This window comes from Colias philodice, chromosome 18 (genome assembly GCF_061535455.1).
Source record: "Colias philodice isolate Cphi_HAF_F1 chromosome 18, ilColPhil1 Martin Lab GWU primary, whole genome shotgun sequence".
Classification (NCBI taxonomy): Eukaryota; Metazoa; Arthropoda; class Insecta; order Lepidoptera; family Pieridae; genus Colias; species Colias philodice.
The window spans coordinates 7,802,256-7,830,210 of NC_143103.1; the positions used below are offsets into that span (position 1 = coordinate 7,802,256).

The following is a 27,955-nucleotide window of genomic DNA, read 5'->3' on the forward strand; positions in this document are numbered from 1 at the left end:
TTCTTATTTTCAGAGGCTCAATAATGATATATGTATCATATTTTTAACCAGCATAATATTACGAAGGTATTGAAGACTTACTGGAACGCTTTCGTTTGTGATAGGGATTAATAAATCTAACGTAAATACATAATTTTTTTATGAAAGTATACATAATATAATGTATAGCATTTACCAATAAGTAGGAAGCTATACCTATGTTATGCTTATAGAAAACTCGAGTAGTTCTTGTTGTATATAAAATCAACAAACATTTCAGCTCCTTCAGAGGTAAACATAAGGTTGGATTATAAATAGTTTATGGTGTGATGAATCACATATTAAATGCAATAGATGGAAGAGGAACATCAATACAGAAATTCTGTTTATCAGACCAATAAGTATAGAGCCCCTAGGTGTAGATCACACCTAATCTTTAGTTTCGGTCAATTCGGACAATTTTTTGTATGTGAATAACTTCTATCATTAATACGATCAAACAAATTTTCTGTAAAACGTACATAAATACAGGACAGAAACATATCATACTTAAATAAATTAATATCAGAATAATCATCAAAGCAACGTAAAAGTAAAACAAATAGACAGCCATAGATTGTGGAGACGATATGAAAATAAAATATGAATGCTCTAATGTCCGTTAAGTAATAGTCATAAAATCATCAGTTTGACATAGGGTGGTATTAATTGGTTATGCTCTGTTTCCCTAGGTGCCTTGTGAGTTACGAGAGACGCGGGGAACGCTTGGGCTCGCTACAGGCAGGTGCGTGCGAAACGTACGCTTTGGGCTTCGGCTTTTTGTTACTTGCTGTTGAATGACGCCCTAATAAACGTTACATGTAAAAGTAAACATGGCTTTTATCCCCGTGTATGTGCCTCTAGTCGAGTGGTGATATTTTGTGATTAGAATTGAAGATAAAAAACAGAGTCTGTATCGGTCAACGGTCAAATATAACCTATGTCTTAACAAACAGTAGTATCATGTATTATTGTAAGATCAAGTTTTAAAGAGAGATTCACTGATATATTTGTGAAGCAAGTCGAATTGGAAAGTTGCATTAATGTTTAATTGTGAGTTGTGACGAGACACACCCATGATGGCGAAGTCGCAAGCAATGCGCCGTATAAAATTTAAAACGTCGCACCGCCGAAACAATTAGGTCATGTTAATAATTCATTCAGTACATAAATTAAAACTTGGCGATATCGAGGACCGGTTTTAAGTTAAGATGGCCTTTGTGTGGTAACGCGGCGCGTGCGGCCGGCGGAGAGGGGGGTGCGGGCCCGTGGGGTGGGTGCGTACTGGCTACTTATTATTATCACGCAGATTCCTCGCATAAACCACACGGTTAATAAAGACTAGCCGAGCTAAATGCCGACGTGCGATTATAGCAAAACACGTGTTCACCGCGGGGTGGTCTACACTCTACACTCTATACATGGGCAGGAAAGATTGGATTCGAACGACTAATTGTTTTTGTTATTATGTACTTATATGTGTATGTTTAGATGAGGCGTCCAAATAATCCAACGGGACAGTAACAAAGAAAGTCTACGTTTAAATCCGAAATACAGTTTGTTTAATTTGCAAAGAATATGTTAAGGGCGACGTTAATTCCAGCGGCAATAAAAGCCGAGGGTTGTCTAAGAGGGATAAAGAGAACTACTACTTTTTGTTTTCCATTATAGAAATGATAGCAGCAGTTTTCGAGGTTAAATTTTGTGTTATCGATACTATTTTAAATTTATAATTAGGCAGACGCGTCTCTCAACGTTAAAAGGAAAACAAAAGCATTTAATTTTGGACTCAATTAATTAAAATATGTTTATGTATAATAAAACTGAGTTACGAATTACTAAAAAATCTCATAAAATTCTTATATTTTACACTAATATGGACATTAAACAGGAAGAAAAGCTACATTTTTCCTAAGTGCTACGGGTCATAGCGTTTTGTTTACTTGTTAATTTGTATATAGTTTAAACTCGAGTAGAGCAGGGCGACTACACAATAAGCACGTTTAAATTATAACATTAGAATTGATAAAATTAACAATAAAAAAGTGATAACATTAACAATCCAACTTTGTATAAACAAATCTATTAAGGACAGTTACACAAAACCTCCAACTACACGAAAATAAGCAACCCATGTTTCAAACACAAAAAATAAAACTTGATAAAAAACGCAATAAAAATTAAAATATCGACACATCTCACACGGAACATCTCTAGTTGTCGCGGGCCGCCATTACCGAGCTTCGGTCGGGGGCGGCCGAATTGTGGGGGATTTACTTTATGATAATTATTTCGATTGGCTTCGCGTGAAAAGACTCGCGTAAAAGGGATTTCAAGACAAGTTTCTTCTGCTTGAATCATTGCCATTGCTTCTGTAGCATTATTTTTGGTATTTTGATTAGGTATTTGGACATAGTCAATGATCAATGAGTTGAGATGAGATGACCATATAAATTTTTCAAAGAATCGGAAGTTCAAATATATATGTATGTAGTAATATGTATAAGTTAACTATCATGAATATTACTACAATTTAGGCGACCGCACCTTCTCCTTCAAATTACTTCAATCCTATTGAGAAAATTTTGATCTCATTACTTAGAAATTCGTAATGTTTCTAAAAAACTAGAGAAGTCTACCCGGAGCTAAATTTTGCTTTAAATTATGCACAAACTGAGAATACAATACGACAGGGAGTTGTACTTGTAAATATTTAAGTTTGTGACTATTTTTCTTTGGTATAATAAGACGAAACCAGGGTCAGCTACTAGTTTTACGTATATGTAAAGATACATAATAAGGCCTGTTTAATTAAAAGCGAAGTATTCTTAGAATAAAAAATAGAGGACATAAGGATAAGGTGTGTCGTACAATCAAATACCGGATAGTCTTATCTTCTTTATACATAATGTTTTTTCTAAACCAAGTCATATATAGCATTGGGTTTTAACTATGTATGTGTTTGTGAAAAATATTGTCAAGCGTAATAGTGTTGAACAACTATAGACACATAACACGTCTTATGGATTGATAAAGTTTAATAAACAAATGTAATTCGTTATATTCAGCACTAGCTTCCGCCCGCGGCTTCGCCGGCGTGGTGTTTTGACTTTTGATAAAAGGTAGCCTATGTTCTTTCTCAGGGTCTAAACATTGTCTGTGCCAAATTTCATCAAAATCGGTTGAGAGGTTTAAGCGGGAAAGCGTAACAGACAGACAGACGGAGTTACTTTCGCATTTATAATATTATAGACCGGGAGATACTGACACAAAATTTCGAGTCATTTGTAACAGGATGGCGGTTCTACAGGGGTCTTAGTACGCAATGACAAAAATAAAAATGATGGTATGAACGCTGGTACCGGTGGGTTAGTCGCGTGGGCGTTAGTCGAACTCGTCGGAAAAATAGCGAAAGTCAAACGATTTGTAACACAAAAATTTTAGAATTTACCGATAGCCCATAAAAAAGAAGTAGGCGGTAGTGTCATGCCATACTTTTCCGGTATGACTTACAGCCCGCCATACCGACGCGAATGTGTTGATTAAAAAAAAAACAATTATTCAACCATTTGTACCAAGCTAACTTTTGCACAGGTAACCATCGTCGTGCAGCCATTTACGAAAATCGCCATGCCATACTTTTCGGACGATTCCAAATGGTCGCCATACCGCCGAAAATCTGCAAATTTTTTTTATTTCGCCTATCTTTTTGTACCAGTATTGCATTTGGCTTTTTGGAGAGTATTTGATAAAATGTGACCATTATTATATTTGCCATACTTCTAGTAGGGGGAAAAAGTGCTGTCATACTTGAAAAATAAATTTATTATTAATTTATATAAGTGAAGATTTCCAACACCTAGATCTTTGAAATTTTGTATTTATATTCGTTGATCCTCAAACTTACAGGAAAAATAAGTGCCATACTGTTACAAATCGTTTGACTTTCGCTATTTTCCGACGAGTTCGACTAACGCCCACGCGACTAAGCCGCCGGTACCAGCGTTCACACCATCATTTTTCTTTTTGTCATTGCGTACTAAGAACCCTGTAGAACCGCCATCCTGTTACAAATGACTCGAAATTTTGTGTCAGTATCTCCCGGTCTATTAGTAGGGATGTACATTAAAATATTCAGCTCCTGTTTGGTATTTCAGGACTGATTTCATAATTTCAGCATTTCATTTTTCAATTTGATTAATTCTATTTACGTGAATTAAACATGTAAGCAACCCATACCAATTTTAGATTTTATATTACTCAGTCGAATAAGTAAAGTGTTATTTTTATTTTCTATGAATATGAAATCTACATGTCGAATAGTTCTTCGGTAGTAGCAATTCTATTTTTAAATGGACGTATAATATAAAGTTAGTTTTTACCTCATCTTGGTAATTTATCAAATGTACAAGCCAAATCTCAAACGTAACGGTACTTGAAAATTATAAAGTTTATAGTGTATCGTGTTATTCTACGAAACTATAGCCACAGCGCGAAACGGTATGCAAAACGATGTTTTGCTTACAACATGAATATCAAACATGTTTATGGCTAAATATAGCTGAAGATATGAATTTAAACAATAATTATTTCGAGTATATAAATCTCAATTTAAGTGAACATGACTTTTTGGTTAATTTGAAGTTTGTATATAAAACTTTAACCACAATTACGGTTTCATACTTCGTTCAAGTTGTAGCTGGCTTATTGGCATTTTACGATGTTTGTAATAAACTGAAAATAAAACGATCTTTTAATATTTGGATTAATTTTAACAAGGTATTTTAATAGGAGAGCTTTGTATAAGGTATTTTAGCTGGGGTACGTCGTATCACACCTTATCTTATCTCCCGCCATGGTGGCATTGTCAGCATCGAAGATTCTAGATTTAGTCCGTTTTCTTATGGGAAAAGGTATACATTTTTGAGTAAAGCAATGCCATTTGGTACGAATGTTGTACTCGTCCACCTAAGCCCAAATCGCCTGGTAGCCAGTGTCTACTCCCCTGCAGAAGGGAGGGAGGGGGGGTTATAGAATAGAGCGCCCGGTGCTCGGAAAAAAAATTCTGGCGGATTCATTTGGCCCTTTGAGTCGAGTTTGGTGTCGTTATCAGGTAACTAGATGATGCCCGATTCATTCCCCATACCAGTTTTTTAGGGTTCCATAGCAAAATGTGTCACAATCTTTAAAAGAATAAACTTTTGGCAGTGGCAAAATCCAAACAAAACAGTATTTTTTTATATTTTTGTATGAAACTTGGTTTATAAAAAAATACTGTCTGAAAGGCCATTTCATGCAGATTATAAAAACATTAACATGTAACATATATCTTACCATTTTCAATGTGAAATAAATTATAGAAAGTACAAGAACGTTCATCAGCGCAGCGTAGTGGACGGCTAATATACCCGAAAAATAAGCAATAACATAAAACAAAAACCAGTCAAGTGTGAGTCTGACTCGCCCATCGAGTGTTTCGTACTTATTTGTCCTATACCATATTATCTGGTCTGGTAGGACCTGGTTAACTGATACACACACACTTTCGTCTTTATAATATTAGTGTGATTTTTAATCATCTTTAAATTATAAATGAAGTTAGGTAACATTGTTAAAAATAAAGATATATAATAATAGAACGTTTTTGTTTTAATAATAATGACAACCACCTCCACAATTACATAATTCGGTACATTTGAGCTGGCGTATAAAACACTTCAATCTGGAATTGCAAGATTTCATGCACCGACATCTTATCAATTCAAAGCTTCTCTTTTCTTTTTATTTCAGATGGGCAAGGAATATTTTGATTTTTTAGGTCCCTAAATATATACAGCCTGTAAAACTGCCCTTAAGGTGTGTTGTTTAAGGGCAGCTTCTGTGGGAGGCAAATTTTCGATTTGCCTGTCCGTTTTTGTTAAAAATTTGTTTGCGACCCTCATTTACTGTCACAGCGGGGTACAATGTGAAAAATAAACATGTACTTATAATAATTATAAAAAAATATAAGTTCTGGATAAGAGTATCCTTAAAATATCGTGACCGTCCTTACCTATCATGCATTGTATTCACAAACTTTTCAATTTCACTGTCTGCATATTTGCCACTGTAAAGTGCTTCAAATCGTCGTGTGCCATTCGGATATGCCTTCCATACCTCAAATGCATGTGTACCTATTGTTCTTTTAGACCTTCTAGCTTTGGAACACACGATATAGTAGTAGTAGCCAAAATAATGTTAAGAACAGTCGACAGATATGGCTAGTACAGAATATCATGTATTCCAAGATAGAAGGTCGAAAAGAACTATAGGTACACATGCATTTGAGGTATGAAAGGCATATCCGAATGGCACACGAGGATTTGAAGCACTTTACAGTGGCAAATATGCAGACAGTGAAATTGAAAAGTTTGTGAATACAACGCATGATAGGTAAGGACGGTCACGATATTTTAAGGATACTCTTATCCAGAACTTATATTTTTTTTATAATTATTATAAGTACATGTTTATTTTTCACATTGTACCCCGCTGTGACAGTAAATGAGGGTCGCAAACAAATTAACAAAAACGGACAGGCAAATCGAAAATTTGCCTCCCACAGAAGCTGCCCTAAAACAACACACCTTTAGGGCAGTTTTACAGGCTGTATATATTTAGGGACCTAAAAAATCAAAATATTCCTTGCTCATCTGAAATAAAAAGAAAAGAGAAGCTTTGAATTGATAAGATGACGGTGCGTGAAATCTTGCAATTCCAGATTGAAGTGTTTTATATACGCCAGCTCAAATGTACCGAATTATGTAATTGTGGAGGTGGTTGTCATTATTACTAATACAAAAACGTTCTATTATTATATATCTTTATTTTTAACAATGTTACCTGACTTCATTTATAATTTAAAGATGATTAAAAATCACACTAATATTATAAAGACGAAAGTGTGTGTGTATCAGTTAACCAGGTCCTACCAGACAAGATAATATGGTATAGGACAAATAAGTACGAAACACTCGATGGGCGAGTCAGACTCGCACTTGACTGGTTTTTGTTTTATGTTACTGCTTATTTTTCGGGTCTATTAGCCCGTAGCCGTCCCCTACGCTGCGCTGACGAACGTTCCTGTACTTTCTATAATTTATTTCACATTGAAAATGGTAAGATATATGTTACATGTTAATGTTTTTATAATCTGCATGAAATGGCCTTTCAGACAGTATTTTTTTATAAACCAAGTTTCATACAAAAATATAAAAATATACTGGTTTGTTTGGATTTTGCCACTGCCAAAAGTTTATTATTTTAAAGATTGTGACACATTTTGCTAGGGAACCCTAAAAAACTGGTATGGGGAATGAATCGGGCATCATCTAGTTACCTGATAACGTCACCAAACTCGACTCAAAGGGCCAAATGAATCCGCCAGAATTTTTTTTCCGAGCGCCGGGCGCTCTGTTCTATAACCCCCCCTCCCTCCCTTCTGCCGGGGAGTAGACACTGGCTACCAGGCGATTTGGGCTTAGGTGGACGAGTACAACATTCGTACCAAATTTCATTGCTTTACTCAAAAATGTATACCTTTCCATACAAGCATGCCCATAAGAAAACGGACTAATTAGGACATAATGGAACAGCTTTGTTTGAGCCGCTACACTTTTGACTTTCATAATATATAACTTGTTTGGTTTTAAAGGAAAATATATTGTATGTGCTTTTGAAAAACGTTTAGCCATAAAGTAAACTTATCGAGATCGAGTTTATGCGGTAACCGCGCTGTTCATGTCGTGGTGATTTTATAAGTGGAAAATAATTAATTGCCTTTGTGTATGTATACTACATATTTGGGGATCAGTTCATATTCGGCAATTCAATAACACGGGATTATGGTTCCACTCGCATCACTACGCAACTAATTAAAGCGTAGGCAAAGAGAAAATGGCAATCTGTGGAGGCCCCCGCTAGTGGGGGGGTCGGTTACGTGTGCCCCCTTGGGGTGGTCGGGTGTATGGTTTTTCTACTCGGGCATCCTTTGCTTACTTATTGATCCAGTCAAATGTGTGGAGGTGGCGGTGTGGGTGGCGCGCCCACCCCGTACCACCCGAGGGGGGTACGTCCAAATAAATCTACCCGCCCGCGAAACACCGCAGTGACAACAGCGGTCGCCGGTAAGATGCGGTCGCGGTCCCGTTCACCACTCATCTCCAGGGACCGCGGCCTCCGGAGACGCCGAGGCGCGGGCCCGCTCCAGGCTCAATCCCGAACGATGCTCATTTAATTGATATCATTTCTATCGAAAGGTTGGCGGGTGCGACCTTAGAAATAAGCATGCGCGTCACCGCCTAAGGTACCTAGTATTTAAACCGCGACGCCTCTACTGTATTCATAGGGGTCAATGACATTTCTATGAAACAAATACATATATCCTGCCTGTGTCTGGCGAATCGAAATTAAAACTTAACTCTGTATATAAATAGCAGTTAAGTAGGCATCTAATTATACGTATTATTATAAAAGTGTGGGACGCGATAAGAGAAAGTAATTTACATTAAAACGTGAATTTTTATAGTTGTTGGTTTTCCTTTAACACTACACCTACTGTTTTCTACAAAGAAAGAGGATACAGACATATAAAAATTATAGAAATTTCATAAGTCATGAAGTAGACCTCATTGTGAATACTCAACAGAATATAATCATTTTTCAATCCAGAATTCTCTATGAGAAAAAAAAATCAAAATCAACACGATAAAGTATGTCGTCTGTCTAAAATCTAAATCATAATACGGCTACAACTGCTCCAATGCTCTATTCCGTAATAAAAAATCGTACTTTATATTGAAACAATACATTGTTTACCAAAGAATCCAAGAAGCAATTGTTATTTCTCAAAATTGAAATCAACTCAAGATCAGTAGCAAGACAACACTTAAATCCGAAATGAGTCGCATTCAGCACGGTGCACGGTAATCCGTACAAAAAGCTGGCTTGTGAAAAGAGCCGCGAAAGAATGAAAAAGAAATTAAGAATAAAGCGTAAAAAGTCAACGTTTTTCCAGCCAAGAGGACTTGTTTATCTTCAGTTTGCTGTGGTGGAGCTAAATACCACTCGGTATCAAACACCTCCAACTCGTGCCAAGTGCTCGAACAAGATCCCCGTATTCATGAGCTACTTCAAAAATTCGATTCTATATCGCCTTTTTTGGTAAAATCTTTTTGTTCCGCTAACTATGATGTGCTTGTTCATTTACATGGAATTTATAGTGCTGTTTTTTTTATCCATGTTGATAATTACACCTGATTTTAAAAAGACATGGATTTCTAAGATGTCGTCGTAGGCTTAGATGGGTTGTTAAGATATTTTTGTGTAATGTGAGTATGTTTTACGACGCTAAAAGTTTGTTTACACGTTGGACAACTCGGTACTGAGCTGGCTTAGGGACATAGAGCGAACTAGTCAAACAAATACTACTCGTAAATACATTGGCTGAGAGCATTTATTTCAATTCTAATAGCATATTATGAATGGAACTGTTTTTTTTTTAATATATTTTAACATTCGATTAATATAATAGGTAAACTGAACTTCAAATGAGGATTAGAAAATATTAGAATGAATACTGAACGTGGAAAAGAAGATTGGTTCTTAATCGTTTTGCCATTTCTCACAAATATAATATATCTACGTAGTGAATTCGGTAGGAGACCGTACCGACTGAAGAGAACTAGGTATAATCTTTCATTGTAAGCTTTAGTAATAAAAAACAAATAATTTGGAAAATCCAAAAGTGCACGCCTCATAATTTTTTTTTAATAAATATTTATTAATTATTATTTTTGTTTATTTAATAACAATTAAACCACATCGAATCAGACCCTGAAAAATGAAAGGGTTCTATTCCTGAGCATACTCAAGCGTAAGAGAAAAAAAAAGACTCGATTAGTAAAGTATTTCGGTCGCTATCGTGTTAACAAGAAAAAGGATCCGCACATACAGACACACGGACGTCCAAGACAGAACTTTTTTAAACTGTTTTTTAACTAGTTTAAATAACAAAAATGACATCAAAAATATCATGAACGTTAAAAATAGTGTTTTTTCTTAATATGTGTGTGTATGTATTATCTTACAAGTGCAATGTATGATACATAAAGACATTTTAAGTTTGAAAAATCAGATGTTTTGCGCGAAGTGACAGTAGTACCCACCTCAACGCTTCGCTTATGAGGCGTGCAAAAATCTAACTTGCGGTTAGCGATAAGTTAGTTACTATTTGTGAATTTCAATAAATTAACCAAAACGATTTCGTACAAAGTACAAGAAATGCTTCAAATTAATTAATACATTATTAAATACTGTATTTTTCGTACAAATTGTATGAAAACCAAAAGCAACAGATAAATATTCATTCAGCTCTAAATTCCCGAACGGGACCACAGAGCGCGCGGTTTCCGGGCCTTTACGAGAGTAAAAGTTCCCTCCACGTTGAAACTGTCCCGCGAAACGGACAATATCCAACTTACACTTTTACTAGACATTTTTATTTTTACTACATTTCTATCTAGATATTCCTTTATATTTGTTAATTGTATGTGAATTAACATGACCTTGCCTGGTCAGATAGAAAGTGGACAGGTAGCATCCGCTTTATTTTTAGACACTTGAAATATTCACTTGACCCCTGAAGTAGTTTGATGATTACAAGAAGTGTGTTTGTTGGCCACCTTCGCTTAAGATACACGATACAAACAAATGGTAGCAACCATAACTGAGCTAACTATTGTATGTTAGTACTTATCGTATCAGAGGTCAAGTGATTGCACTACTTTATTTAAATGCAACTTACATACATGTTAATGAGACTAAGAGCATACGCTAAGATATTTAAATCCTCGTTTTACGTCCCCTTAAACAGCCTGTAACGTTTTGTCAACATGTCCATAAAGTTTTCATTGGTACTAACGCATCTATCTACAGCTTTTTCACAGGTTTATAATTCCTTAGGATTAAGTTCATATTATGTGTATGTGAAGTGTGTGATATAAAAAGATTAATAAATCAATTTAATTATTGGTTCTTCTATAACATGATCAACGAGTAAAACATAAGCATTTAGCTACAAATCTTCAAGTTTAAAATTATCGGAGTCGTATCTTTGTAAAGTCGGATTACTTCTTAATTTTTGCAAATAGAATAATAAACTAAATTGAAGACATTTTTACAGAAAAATATTCTTATCATATTTAGTACATATTTACGTTGGAGATAACAGAGTTAGATTTTAGATTACATTATTATACATAAAACGGTTCGATAATTCGGAGGCAATATTAAACTGTTATTTTTACCTTTCAGTGAAAGTTCAAACAAACTTACAGAAAAAAATAATATCTATATACATTTGGTTTTGTGGTCAATACTACAATCGGAATACACTTCCATATAATGCATTCAATAAAAAGCTTATATTTTCTCATTACGAAAAAGCAACTCAGTTTTATGTATTTGTATGGTATCATCTCCCTATCTAAAAAAATGTTCATTCATCAGATTTTGTTCAGTGCCAGACTTAACGTCTCCTATTATAATAAACATAATATTATAAAGCATATCTAATTTAGCTAATGTACCGAGTGAGTACATCTACTTGAATAGGAGCCGTTAAAATTTCATGATTGCTTCTTAGAAAAATATTCAGTAGATAAAAATGAATCGTAATAAAAGTGCATGTAGGTTATTCCATCTCACATTTTTATCTCTTCAGTTTTATAGTTTGTTTTATAGGAGTGTAATTGCATATAAACGCGTTAACAGCATATATAGAAATATTTTTTAATGTAAGATGTGTATAAGAAACTAATTTATGTAGGGTTTAACGAGGTTTTTATGTACGACATTAAACCGACATCTTATAGAATAAGTGACAGTTTATCTCAAGTTAGGTCTTTCGCAACGAGAATTTCACAATAACAGAGCTGCGCGAGCGCCGGCCGTTGAGTCTATGAGTTGTTCAAGTGCAACTTGCAACATTTCATCGCAATGTGCAATACTCGTTACTTATTTCTCAAATATGTTTATAAGTATTGCATTAGCGGACATTAAAAACTTCGTAGATACATTGAGGCGAGACGTGCCCGTTCGCAATGGAACATTCCAGAATTATAAGATTGAAGCTTTAATGTCAAAGGTAAATAGTGTAGCTGGAGGTAAGCGGAGGGATGTGTATTGTGTGTAGGTTGTCATTGATCGGCATTGAATCGGTGTAAATAAGTAATGAGAGGTCGGATGCGGTCCCGATAGGCGCCGCGCGGCGTGGCCGGCCGGGGCGGGGCGGACGGGCGCGCGGAAGGAATGCGTCGTTTTCGCATCGGGAGAAACGAATGCGTTTAAGCGTCGCGGGTATACAATGGCGGCGTGACGAGATCCGGTTCGCGGGCGGCGGGGCGGCCGGGGAGCGGGGGCTCTAATCGATAGCCGGCGAGCGACGGCCGGGCGATTGCGGCGCATAGGTGACAGCTCGGGCCCAATCAAATTACCGCCGGTGGAGGAGAGCTGCAGTGCCACGCACGCTGGAGGAACGCCGCCCGCGACCCGCCGCGGCCGGCCACGAGCGTCGCGGCAAGCGACGGCCGTCTGCTAATCGCCTCACGTACAACCACTACTCGAATGCAAACTAATCCTAATTAACTCAACTTCGCCCTTATACGAGCCTACATCATGTGCACATAGACCAAGCGCAATCACAGCTTCCAAATTAAGATCATAATCGACATTCTATAGAAGTAGGTATCAAAAGATAACCTAGATGTATCACCCAGAACAACAGAATAGACTAGACTGGGACTATGTACCTCATAAATGCAAAAATATTGGTTTAGATTAGGAGGTACCTGAGGTCCCCATCATTAAAGCGGCTCGACGGAACACAGTGGGGTTTTAGTCGGTAAGAATCCGACATAACCCACGGCTCCTTCCCCGGGGGCCGTGGGTATCTTAGGAAGATTTCCCCACTATAAAAAAAAAAAAAAATAAAAAAAATAAAAAAGGAGGTACCTGAGGTAAACGAAACAACGCAAACAATGCCGCGGGTAACAGCTAGTCTATACTATCCACGCTAAATGAGTGATAGCCGTAACACATAAAATTAAAATGGAATGAATATTATATTAATCCATATCAATACAGAAGAGTGGATTAGAATATAAAATGTTTATAAAATTAATCACGTTACACTAAATGGAGCAGTATAAATAGATCAATCGGTTGAACATGCGAGCTAATAGAAAAACTCCGATGTAACAGTGAAGGTCGAATGCCGTTAAATTATACATATCAATTGTATAAAAGTATAAAACTCCTCGAAACAATAAAAAATACTTATTTTAATAACACAAGCATTTTAGCAAATCAAAACAAACCGCCCGGCCCGCTAAAAAGCGCACTAATCGCGGAATAAACGTGAAACATTCCGTAGTTTTGCACACAACACATGCAAGTCATCAAAATTTAAATACGAGTGCTAACTAACTACCACAATGTATTAAAATTTCATTTCTAGAAGATCTTACAGATAGATTTGACAAAATTCTTCCAAAAGAGTCGACAAACAGAAACAGAAACCATAAAGTAACAAACATCGTTTGAACTTATTTCAATAAAAGTGCAGGTGTTTAATTTTGCGTTTATTTTTCGTCTCAATCAAGCATTAAGTACTCATAATATATGTAGGCAGCTACTTAATTAAATGTGGTGCCTTGCTCTGATGGTAAACTGCGATATTATAGTAAAACAATATGATTATAATTTATAACATGTATAGACATTAGTATATGTACTTTATATCAATCCGGATTATCACGCTTACTATTAAATGCCAGACTACATTTTTCGATTTCCATCAAAAACATTTTCAGATAGGTAAATCTTATATATAAAATTCTCGTGTCACAATGTTAGTCTGCATACTCCTCCGAAACGGGTGGACCGATTCTCATGAAATTTTCTGTGCATATCGGGTAAGTCTGAGAATCGGCCAACATCTATTTTTCATATGTACCACGGGCGAAGCCGAGGCGGACCGCTAGTACTACTATAAGATTGAAGGACAAGCTTGGGTTATGAACAAGCTGCAAGCATACGCTAACAGTAGCATAAGAGCAGAAATCTCATACAAGCTGATGTCGACTATTTCTTATACGCTTTACTACAATTTAATATTTTCCGAGCATTCTAAGTTCTAACATAGAATCTTTTATAGGCGGACATGATATAAGTGCCTACTCGGAAGTAATGGCAATGTCATTTGATGGTATGGGTTGATACGAGCATGATGCTTGTCTAGGAAGAATTTTGCCTAAAAGAATCATAGGGTATGCATTTTGGCTTAGGTGCCACATTGTAAATATTATAGCAGAAGCTGTGGCAGAAGAGTTTTTTGTTTGGTTTGTCCGTTAATTTCGCCTATGTCTGGAACTACTGTTTCCATTGGAACAATTATTTTCATGTTGAATAGTGCATTTAGAAGGCTATCTTACATATAGGTTGTGACCAATAGGAGACCAGACTACAGTCAGTGAAAAATATGGCAAAAATATTGATATGATGATCTTATCAAGCGTTAAATATTTACGAAAAAAAAACTTGGAATAAGAATAAGATTATTATGGATTAATTACACTAAAATAGTGTTTTTAATGGGTACTTTTACTATAATATTCGTTACTTAATATGATTTCAAACATAACTTGTGAATGCTTCAACCGATTTAGAAATGTGGTATATTTAGACTCTTTACGTCATCCCGCAGAGTAGAGTGAGGCAACTTTATCGTATTTTTAATTAAGATTAAATTATAACACTGTCCTTTAACTATTTTATATTACAACACTTTTATTTTTATTTTTTTTTTTAATTATTAATATCAGATTCTTTTCTTTTAAACATATATCATTTTCGATAGGTAGGTATGAACATGAAAGTATTTATTAGGTAATTTGGAAAAATAATTAACAGTAGTCGTTACTTTTCACTAACCAATCGTCTTTTGCCTTAACAAGATACACGTAGGCATTGAACAAAACAGTGACATTGAATACAATTAAAATGTTTATTAGACGAGTTAGACAAAGATAACACGTAAAGCGGAAAATAATTTCGGCGGGGACTCGAATAAATGTGGTTTTTGCGTACAATATAATGAAATAGTTTGCGCAATAAAATTTATGACATCATAGCCGCGAGTCGCGACGCTCGATGTCGTGGAAAATAAAAGCAGTTCATCAATTGAAAGCGACATATTCCATGTCGGGAATGCAAGTTTAATTAATGTGGAACTTATTACGAATGCAATAAGGCTATTCGCTGGTTGGTATACACATGTGTGGTGATGTTAGCGGTTGTATTAACGAATACGCTTACCTATCGCAGGGTCTAATACAGCTTGTGCCGCCTGTTCCTCGCCTATAGGCGTTTTAAGGCATATTTTCTTGAGTTTCATTGCAACCGGTGAGTCTTCTGACTGGGCCACTGTAACACGAAATTCCATTAAATTATTCAGTTTACGAAAATTAATGTGTAAACAGGAAGAGTAAGCTTATAGACTAGTATAATAGGTGTGCAGATTCTACTTATAACATGGAGACGGGATTTTTTATAAATAATTGCAAAAAACTTAATTGGATTAGTAGAGTGGGTACCTACAATAATTAAATAATAATGTTCAAACTCAGAATGATAACGCTATTAACCTTTCATTCAACTAACTATTTTTTGTTGTTCTTTTTTTTTGCAAAGAATTAATGGCCCTTCAAACCACTATAAACCAAAATAAGATTATACAAGCAGTTCTCCAAAATAGATAGCCGACGATGCTGAAAAAACTCAACTTATCCAAATTAGGTATATTGTTAATTAATATTAATTAAAATTTAAAACTGAAATGCGATAGATTATTTTTATCGCCTCAAAAGTTCATAAGTAAGTTCTTAATTATAAATTATACACCATAAATTGTACGAATTTTCGATATGAACCCAATTATCAATTATAAACATGCATTTAAATATTCGATAATATCAAGTTTTCAACACTAAAATATTCCACCTCCGCTACCCATAAAAATATTACTGCAGTTGCGTAAAGACATTAAAACATTAACACCTTATAAATTTACATCAAAGTAGATATCTTCCCTCGATATTAAAAGACAATTAATGTGAAGGAGTTATATTTAGTATCGTGTTATTATATTATGGAGAAAACTCCAATAAGAAAATGACATAATGAAGAGATGATGTGCATTTTATTTAAAACATTTCTGTAATAGACCGGGAGATATTGACACAAAATTTCGAGTCATTTGTAACAGGATGGCGGTTCTACAAGGTTCTTAGTACGCAATGACAAAAAGAAAAATGATGATGTGAACGCTGGTACCCGCGGCTTAGTCGCGTGGGCGTCGAACTCGTCGGAAAAATAGCGAAAGTCAAAATCTAATGGATGAGTGGAATAATCTAATGGAAATTGATCAGAGCTAGGTACCTACATATTGGAATAGAAAATCGCCTAACCATCTTGATCGTAAATTCGTAACTGTCTTCATGTAGGCCTTATAAATGAAACATCCAAAGATGAGACAATTAATTAAATATATTTGAATTCTGTATTTCTTTTATCAAATCGCTACCTAATGCATTAACATAAACAGCATTCAAAATTTCAAAGAGTTTATCTAATGCCAAGTAGTCGATACATTTACGATATCACAAAAAAATATGGCTATAAAATCCAGTCATGATTAATAAAGGAAATTCCCTGTTATCATTGGAGTGCTAATGATCTGCTATTTCAAACCAATCATACATTTTGATATTTTAACAAATTCATAACGATGAACTATATATAATATGTTCCCAACTTGCAATACTCTCTTTTAATTTCACTCTACAAAACTCATATTCCTTAAAAACAAACAGCCGACCTTGGCAGGCTCAAACTACATCCAGTACACAACAATGTCAACCGATCGGGCGCCGGGACGCGCTCCCGCTCGCTGCCCCAGACTGTTTTCACAACGGGCGCGACCTATCTCACTGTGGAACTTGTTCCACACAAATATTTTGACACATATCCCTTTTACTTTTACTGGCACTTTTATTAACACCAATTTGTTACGTGTATATCGTTTTTGGTGCATAATTTGTGGAATGCACTTGACCTGATTGGATACCAACTTCGACAACTAATCAAAGATGTAAAAGGATGGCCATTAACGTTTTACAGGTAAGCTGCACTAACAAAATTAAAAATAAAGCCTTATTGATGACCATTTTTATAGTCTTCTGCATACTGCATCATGTCGAAGTGGTAACTAACTACACAGTGGAGTAAACACAATGTCATTCGATGTGTTTAACAAGATTGCTGAATTGATAATCAAGTCGAAGGAAGATCCCCGACTCTTCAAATATTGTGTTTCAGGAATAAATGAAGCCAACGAACAATCATTAAGGTAAATAAAATGTAACGAATGAGACGTTTAGCATCCAATAACTCTTTACGAAACGCATAATGGTTAGGTCGTAAGAAAACCGATTCTAAAAACTTAACGGAACGAAAGTATCAACTTTAGCTTAAATTGATACGTAGCGCGAACGACGAATTATGACGGCACACGTGTTTCAGTGGTATTCAGTGTCGATGTTATTTTTCTATTCGAACATATTTATGATCTCCTTGGTTGTAGTCCTATCATCCCTTTGAAGCTAACTAACGAAAAATTTGAGCTTCAGTAATACTGAAGAAAATACACAAAGTCTATATCGTTACATTTGGTTATAAAGCAATTGTTATCAAACAGTTGAAATATCTTGGAATAAGAGTGTAATTAAAGAATTTTGTACCATATTTCAAATGATAAACATTGATACAATCACTATCATCAGTCACCATTAATCATATCTGAAAATTACCTAGTCATTTTTGGAAGCGTATATTAAGCACGTGTTTATAAGCTTCACTTGTATGTTTGTATGTAACCGACTCCTTTAGATTCGAAACCCACTTTAAACAGACAAATTTAATTCAAACTTTGTATACTTATCAAGGATCGGTGACAATACAATAACTTCGTGACTATAGCGTGTTTTTATTAAACTATACGATTTATTATTTTACGTCTAAATTATATAGTCTTGTTCAATTTTGGTTGGATACTGGTTCCATAGTTCATACAGGGTGTACATGCAGGTGCAAGCGCTGCATGCTGTGTCAGCAACACCCCCTCCCGCCCGCCGACCCCCGCACCTACGCCATCTTAACAAATCGATATGATATGACTGTTCTCAGTTTCGCGGCACCGACTTTTCGGTTACGCTGACTGATGACCTCCACTCACGTTAACATTGACGAGAGAAATTATTGTCGCTCTTTTTTCGTATTTTAATTTGAAATTTTAACTACGAACGGAACGATAAAGATACGCATATCGAATTTTATTAAATACTGCATATTTTGAAAACAACTTCATTTCCATAAAAAGGGAACGAGTAAGCTGTTATTTTTTTTCTTACACCACGAGGTTCTGTCTCTTTTAAGTAGGTCACGATGTTATGATTGGGATGCAACGATGCAATTTCGAGACGTTTTGTGATCTCGACAAAAAGACGGTTTCTTATTAATTCCGAGATGGAAAAAAAAATATCTTCGGTCAAAACAATGTGACCAAAAGTCACTTTTTGCTAATTAATAACAGAAAAATAAATATGTATGTATAAAATAAATATACATTTGAATATGTACCTATTTAACCCTAATGAAATCGTTATTAATTTATTAACTAATTCTGGTTCGACTATTTTATACTTTGTAACATTATTACTTTTCTTCAACGCCACATGTTATCACCACGAGTCCTCACGTGAAAACGAAACATAAAGCAAAGCACGTTTAAATTAAAAATATTCGCTGTTAGGCCAGTGGAAATTAACATTAAATTCGCAAAGCACGATGTAGATTTGAATTTTTGGTATGTCTGCCGTCCTTTAACTAAAAAGCCGTTAACCAACAAATGGTCAATTTTCAGTTTTAAATGTAGGGTGACAGAGTTCAAAATTCTCTATCTTTCTGTCTAAGAATCATTTCTCTAGCATTAATAGTTATAGAGATATGAAAATATTGTAAGCCGTTAAATAACACAATTTTCAGCGATTCCATAACTTGAAAGCATCTAACCAACACTACTTCGCTAAATTTCCTTTAAAGTACCTTAACCGCCAGATTTAATAATTATTTTATAGCTTTTTACTTGACTAAAAGTACGTTATCAGATTATACTTGACTATAGGGACGCAAAAGGACTATAACTGCTTTATGATAAGCTTTCATATAACTATTCCAATGGAAATCCTTACCTTATTTGCAGTTACTCGCCCTTAACGCTTTTTTAGTTAAGTAATTTTATTTAGGACAAATTCTAATAACACTTTTTTGCTTAGCTACAAAGCAGCTAACCCTCATTTTTTAGCTAAAAGGCAGTTATCCGATTCTGGTGATGCATCAGTTTTGGGGATGAGAGTGATGATGAAATAATGTCGCCCCCAAGCAGAGTACCGATTGCTTTTGATTTTCTTTTACAAGACGTATTATTTCTGATCAAGTTTACTAAGTTTTAAACAATCTAGCAGCTAAATTACGGAAAATATAACAAGTCAAAGTTACGAAAATTTGGCAGGTAATGGTCACGACAGTGCGAACTTTCAATCGTACTTCTCTGTTTAGACTCTGATTTGTCTCTGTAACCGAGAAAGAAGACATAGGCAGTATGTATTTAATTTTTAAAACGATTTATTAATTATGTAATTTACCCCTTGGGTGGAATAAGTAATCGACTGTCAAGCAATGTACTAGAGATGGTAATACAAAAATTGTTATGAGTACACTACCTTTGACCCGCCCGCGGGAGACCATTTTGCCACTATTGCTATTTTTTCTTTTCTTTATATTAGATTATTAAGATTTGTATTTTTTTACATGGTAGCAAATAAAAAGTTTTCTACCTCCTGCTATTTTCCACATATTCTGGTAGGTATATTATATTTTGTAAATGTGGATGAAAGACAAAGAGTCTTCTAATCATTTGATAAGCGGTTCTACATTATTTATTAAGAGCATCCCACATGTAAGAGCTTGAAGCCCTATTGAAACCAGGGTGTTTTTTTTTTTTAAACCTCTTGCACAAGTCTTAATTTTTTTTCAGGAAACGATTTATGTTTACATTGTTTGTGGTTCTATATTATGTACTCACATATCCGTGACTCGTATGATGGCTTCGCAGAAGAGTATTTATAAAATAACGTTATAATTGCAATTCTAAATGAAAATACGGTTCCAAAAAGAAAAGCGAGAAGATTTATCTATAATCTTAACCCCTTAATGAGCCTCTGTAATGAAATAAACGTGAACATGACGAGAAATAAAGGTTAATTTTATCAACAACTTAAAAGAGTCATTTAGTAAAAGAGTTACAATACTTGTTACTCACAAACAGACGCAAAAACCATTAATTTAGATAGTGTTTAAATCCTTAATACTTAAACCTAAAAGCTTTTGATCCTTTTCCTTTCCATTGGTTGACCTAGAGGATGTAATTCCCGAGAGCAAAGCCACAGACAGCAGCAAATTTTTAACATTAGTAAGATTAAAATTTAGTACAACTATATAGAAATATAGTACAAAAGCATCTAAAAGCCCTTAACCGTTGATTATTAAGTTTTTGAAATTTAAATTAAAGCGAAAGTCATAGCTTAAAAGTAGTTATAGTAGCTTAACGACGTTTTAGGTAAGCATTTTATTACTAAATAAAAAAAAATCACAAAATGAAAATAAAAATACTAAATTACTTAGCTAAAAAGTCGCTATGGTATGTTAACGGCCGTCTTGTCGGTAAATAGTTAAAATTTTCAGATAATATGCTGAACTAAACGAGAAAAATTGAATTTAAAAATAAATCATAACAGTTTCTGGGTAAAAACTATTATTTATATATAATATAATTAAATTTCGATCGATGTATCTCACAATAATTATTCTAAGTGTCATAATTTTTAAGAAATAACGATTTCCGTGTTTTTTGCCATTTACTCGAAACTCACTTCGTGGGCTTAACGGCTTTCTAGTTAAAGGACGGCAGATGTTGTTTGGATCAGTTAGGGTGATGTAAATCCCAATTTGCAACTTCGAAAAAGTTGTGCTAGCTGCGCACCACGTGATAAACTGCGAAAATTTTGGACTTTTTTCACTTTTTGCTCTAAAAGTCATAAACTATGCGTTTCCGACAAGTATGATTCAGTACATAAATTAAGGTTATTAAATTTGCAACAATTTAAGCCTAACCGCAGCTCTCTAAACCTTATAACGACTAAACTGTGGCCATTCGAAGATGGTTCATTTTTCCGGAAATATTGAAATTTTTAGTTTTGCTCCCGTTTGAAGCAAAATATTGGCAAAAACCGCTCGTTCTATGAGAAGTTCGTATAATAAAGTTGTAGTGCATTTAATTTTCTTTCATAAGAGCATAGAACAAAGTCTGTGAGACAAATATTTCACACACAATATCTGAAAAACAAAAAGAAGGTAGAAATAGATTTTTAAAGAATTGAAACTGAGAGCATATAAAATCATAAAAAGAATAATACTTTTTCATTTGCAGGATAGGTAATTAACAAAATTACAAAATTTGGGAAAGTAGGAAAAAAGATTATACGCAAATAATAAACTGCGAAAATTTTGGACTTTTTTCACTTTTTGCTCTAAAAGTCATAAACTATGCGTTTCCGACAAGTATCATTCAGTACATAAATTAAGGTTATTAAATTTGCAACAATTTAAGCCTAATTAAAGCTCTCTAAATCTTATAGCGACTAAACTGTGGCCATTCGAAGATGGTTCATTTTTCCCGAAATATTGAAATTTTTAGTTTTGCTCCCGTTTGAAGCAAAATATTGGCAAAAACCGCTCGTTCTATGAGAAGTTCGTATAATAAAGTTGTAGTGCATTTAATTTTCTTTCATTAGAGCATAGAACAAAGTCTGTGAGACAAATAGTTCACTCACAATATCTGAAAAACAAAAAGAAGGTAGAAATAGATTTTTAAAGAATTGAAACTGAGGGCATATAAAATCATAAAAAGGATAATACTTTTTCATTTACAGTATAGGTAATTAACAAAATTACAAAGCTAATTAAATTTGCAACAATTTAAGCCAAACCGCAGCTCTCTAAACCATATAACAACTAAGCTGTGGCCTTTCAAAGATAGTCAGTTTTTCCCGAAAATTTCAAATTTTTAGTTTTGCTCCCGTTTGAACCAAAATATTGGCAAAAACCGCTCGTTCTATGAGAAAGTCGTATAATAAAGTTGTAGTGCATTTAATTTTCTTTCATTAAAGCATAGAACAAAGTCTGTGAGACAAATAGTTCACTCACAATATCTGAAAAACAAAAAGAAGGTAGAAATAGATTTTTAAAGAATTGAAACTGAGGGCATATAAAATCATAAAAAGGACAATACTTTTTCATTTGCAGGATAGGTAATTAACAAAATTAAATTTTCTACAGCTTTATTTTATGACCTTCTCATAGAACGAGCGGTTTTGCCAATATTTTGGTTCAAACGGGAGCAAAACTAAAAATTTGAAAATTTCGGGAAAAACTGACTATCTTTGAAAGGCCACAGCTTAGTTGGTATAAGGTTTAGAGAGCTGCGGTTAGGCTTAAATTGTTGCAAATTTAATTATCTTTGTAATTTTGTTAATTACCTATCCTGCAAATGAAAAAGTATTATCCTTTTTATGATTTTATATGCCCTCAGTTTCAATTCTTTAAAAATCTATTTCTACCTTCTTTTTGTTTTTCAGATATTGTGAGTGAACTATTTGTCTCACAGACTTTGTTCTATGCTCTTATGAAAGAAAATTAAATGCACTACAACTTTATTATACGAACTTCTCATAGAACGAGCGGTTTTTGCCAATATTTTGCTTCAAACGGGAGCAAAACTAAAAATTTCAATATTTCCGGAAAAATGAACCACCTTCGAATGGCCACAGTTTAGTCGTTATAAGGTTTAGAGAGCTGCGGTTAGGCTTAAATTGTTGCAAATTTAATAACCTTAATTTATGTACTGAATCATACTTGTCGGAAACGCATAGTTTATGACTTTTAGAGCAAAAAGTGAAAAAAGTCCAAAATTTTCGCAGTTTATCACGTGGTGCGCAGCGAGCACAACTTTTTCGAAGTTGCAAATTGGGATTTACATCATCCTAACTGATCCAAACAACATACAAAAAATTCAAATCTACATCGTGCTTTGCGAATTTAGGGTTTTTTAGTGTCGATTTCTACTGGCCTATGTCACCTGACCCATATATCTAAACGCAATACCAAAAAACAAACGAGTGTGAAGAGTGAAAAATCGAGCAAAGAGCTCGACGAAAATTTTCGCCCGGATTCATATTGAAGGAGACGACAAACCGCAGCCGGGAGCGCCGCTCGCACCGGATCCCTTTAAATATTCAAACCCTCTAATGTCACGATGTCGACTTGCTTTAATAAGGTTCCACGGGCCAAACTATTTCATCACGGATTCTCAGTAGATGTAGACAGCTTTAGCCACGTTAATGGGTAACTGATGATGAGCTTGTTAATGAGGTAAGTAATGAATATATCAAGTAAATAATATGGTAATACATGACAGGATGATATACTTTGGTTTTCCTGTATATTATTACAAGCAGTTTCGATATTCTGTATCAACCCGGAAGCTAATTGATTTTTCTAAAGAAGGTAGATTCGTTTTTCATCTTTACGCATAACCAAATCGGCTGTACATATTCACTAATATTCAACAAGGACAAACAGAACCTTTGATAACATGAAACTTGTGCACTGACGATATCAAAATACCATTATTATTAAAAGACATAATTATTCTACATACATATATCGAACTTTCTAAATAAAAACTTTTCCCTTCAGCCTTCTCCATAACCTAGCTATCAATTCAAGATAAATTTTCCATATCTTACACATGCTCAGTGTCCAGGCAATGCATCAGCAGATGTTTCCTCATTAATTGGTTACAAGGCAATGATCGTAATGGTCTGCAGTGTAAGTGATACGATACCAAGGTACTATAGGTACATAGTCTGGATTAATGCGAGAGTAATCAACGTGACGGTAATGCCTACACATAAAGCATGTACAATCGCAGACGCCGCTATCTATGTGTCTTTGTTAGCATGCATCTGCATTCACAGGTATATAGGGGTTTATGTGAAATTAGTACCTACTTATTTTCGGTAATAGAAACATTAAGACATAACTAGGACTTACTGATCTTTGTTGTATTTAGTGCTCTTACGATAGCAATGCCTTTAGTTTAGAATATTTTAAATTTAAAAATAACTAAAAGATTCATCATTCTTTGACGTGACCTTTGAATTTGTTCGCTTTCTAGAATCCGTATAACGTATTACCTATTCCCTAACGTATTTATAAAATCCACTGGTTTCGAAGAGCTTTTATACACACCTACACTAAAAGAAATTGATCCTTATAATACATTATTTTAACATTTCACATCGTAGAAAAAGAACTTGGAAATATTAAAGGACATATTTTCAACAATAACGCCTTTCAAAAAGCTGATACATGTAAACAGTACTCACATTTAAACATGATTTCTTGTTTTGTAGATATGTTACAATCTGTTTTGAATTTAAAAAGGTATCATAACGTAATAAACATTTCCTACTTTAGATCCTAGATCCATGTGATTCTAGTTCCATAGCAATTTATTAAGTACTAGAGGTCCGCCCCGGTTTTCGCCCGTGGTACATATTTCGCAATAAAAGGTCGTGTCGTAAGGGTCTATGTCCTTTCTCGGGTATCAAAATATCTCCATACCAAATTTCATGCAAATTGGTTCAGTAGTTTAGGCGTGATTGAGTAACAGACAGACAGACAGAGTTACTTTCGCATTTATAATATTAGTATGGATTAACCAACATCTAAAAAATTTCCTGCATAGCCTCTATCCACTGTTATCACTCTATTCATGTGTCGTGTATGTATCAAGGGTGGTATTCAGGTAAGTAAATACGTAACAAGTAAGTACGTAATGCTCATTCAAGATCCACGTAAATCCCTTCAATATGGAGCGGTTAACTGCCGTCGCGACGTCTCCTGCTGAGCCTCCGCGATTCGACCTTCACGTGAAGTTTGCACTTTCTACACACCCATTGCTGATAGATACTTGTAATCTTGTATTTAAAACTTCGTAACCTGGGTACGAAATTTTTGATAATCATTGTGATAATCGGATGACGTATATTTAGATAATATATAGATCACGTTTAGCTATGTACACAACGTGTGATTGAGGCCACCAGAATTGTTTTAGGTATACATAATATGTTAGTGTCGAGCTTCGTCCGTGTTTTTGCGTAAAACATTCGGTGCCACTAAACTGGTTCAACAAATGATACGCTATTAAGTTTAATTCATTGTCACACGGCTGTAATAGCCTTCGTTCGAAACGATATATCAAGATGTAAGATTACAAAACAATGAAATGTGTACCGGGATTGTCGTATCTCTGTATGTTTGGTTAGAAATAATAAAGTGCACATAATATGAGAGCCACCGTTCCACCTCGGTTGATTACTGCATGGCACGGGCGGATACTCGCTTCAGCTGTTCACTTCCGCTGGATAATTGCAAGAAACACCTATACGAGACTTTCTCCACTAATGTCATCGTTAATGGTGTGAATATTTAAGATAAGGGACACAATATGACAATTTTCATAATTAATGGAGATATACATATACATAAATTATTATGATGCAAAAGACGTTTTTTACATATTATGAAGAACTCTATAAGCTGTTATAAAAACTCATCTTAATGTTTATTGATATTTAACAACAAGCTTTACACGTGCAATGACTTGAAAGAATCATCACAGCGAGTTAGTAGGTGAATCTGTCCGGGTCCGTAGAAGGCGAGTGGCGTACTCGGATTTTAAAACAATAAGAGCGTCTTGTACAAGTGCGGTTGGATGCGCGAAGTTCGTCGACCCACCGTGTGCCGCCCGCGCCCCGCCCCGCGCCGCGGTCTCACTTTCGTTGCGCCCGCGGCTACCCCGGCGGCCGCGGCCGGCCTCACGTGTCCGCGCCGCGCCGCCACCACCGCGTGACGTCATCCAGGACGCAACCGACGCAACGGTGCCCACCGCCAGCCGAGCACGCTGGAGCGCAGACGTGTTTGTGCTTCTCATTACCACTGCCATGGGAACCACCGTTCCAAATATATTTTATTAAGTATATTACTAGTTACGCAAGTATCATGCTATTTTTAGCCGATTCGCAACTCTATTAATTCCGTTGATACGCTATGTAAATTTATCGAAAAAAAACTTCTGCATTATTTATTATATTTCAAACACTGACTAGCTCAAGCACGTTTTTTAATATTAATTATGTACATTTGCAAAAATTCACACGACATTTATTTCGTAAAGTGGCTATTATTGCAAACCGAAACTACATAACTTGTGGGAAACAGCGTAAACGTCGTCTAGAGCCGAAAGTGCGAAATACCACACTTCGGTGTAAATGTTAGGGTAGACATAAACACTAACTTTACAATAACGCTTCTGCTGTGATATGTCCACACGGTGCTAGACTACTGGATGATTACGATGTAACTCATTTTATGTAACATTGATAGTGATGTACGTTTCAGTTACAGCATTGAGTAGGTACTTTAAAGGAAATTGTGTAGGTATTAGTTCGGTTCTTATATTTTTTCATCTGGTGGCAAACTAGCATAGGTATTAATCAGAGAAAAAATATTCATCCTCCGGCTCACAAAATCACTCAACAAAAACAAGCAACCATTCTTTGACCGTTTTGAGCAAAACGCGATCATACAATCACGCTCAAAAACTCAATAATCAAATAACCTATTACACTTTTAAATAAATAGATTTTTACTATTCTGAAAGATAAATGGGTAAGTTTAATCTGAATGTAATAGGTGTAAAATACCATAAAAGAAAACTGCGGCGCCAACATTTGGCAGATTTCAGCAAAAATTTTGGTTTCTCACGTTGTTTTTAATAAAGCGAATCCAATTACAAAACAAGTTACATGTTTGAATACGAATCGGATATTATTCAGTCTATTCTAAGTATCTAATTAAAGTTTATAATCTTGTGGGCCGCGAGCCAAGTCAGGAAAGAAGTACTATGTGAATAGCTGACTCAATGGAAAGTCTCGTCGAGTATAATAATGAAGATGTGTTCAAATAATTTCAGAAAAGAATTATAGGCCAGTGGAAATTAACATTAAATTCGCAAAGCACGATGTAGATTTGAATTTTTGGTATGTTGTTTGGATCAGTTAGGGTGATGTAAATCCCAATTTGCAACTTCGAAAAAGTTGTGCTCGCTGCGCACCACGTGATAAATTGCGAAAATTTTGGACTTTTTTCACTTTTTGCTCTAAAAGTCATAAACTATGCGTTTCCGACAAGTATGATTCAGTACATAAATTAAGGTTATTAAATTTGCAACAATTTAAGCCTAACCGCAGCTCTCTAAACCTTATAACGACTAAACTGTGGCCATTCGAAGATGGTTCATTTTTCCGGAAATATTGAAATTTTTTTTACAACTTTATTTTATGACCTTCTCATAGAACGAGCGGTTTTGCCAATATTTTGGTTCAAACGGGAGCAAAACTAAAAATTTGAAAATTTCGGGTAAAACTGACTATCTTTGAAAGGCCACAGCTTAGTTGTTATAAGGTTTAGAGAGCTGCGGTTAGGCTTAAATTGTTGCAAATTTAATTATCTTTGTAATTTTGTTAATTACCTA

At 35.0% G+C, this 27,955-nt stretch overlaps 1 protein-coding gene across 3 annotated transcripts in view; it reads right to left on the reverse strand.

Moving 5' to 3' along the window:
- Nucleotides 1-27,955, reverse strand: part of MTA1-like (metastasis associated 1-like) — a 72,091-nt gene that overhangs the window by 15,920 nt on the left and 28,216 nt on the right. For all 3 annotated transcript variants that reach the window (XM_089706700.1, XM_089706699.1, XM_089706701.1), the window contains one exon: nucleotides 15,433-15,540. In XM_089706700.1, the coding sequence (XP_089562826.1) occupies nucleotides 15,433-15,540 (108 nt within the window). The remainder of the gene's footprint in view (nucleotides 1-15,432; nucleotides 15,541-27,955) is intronic.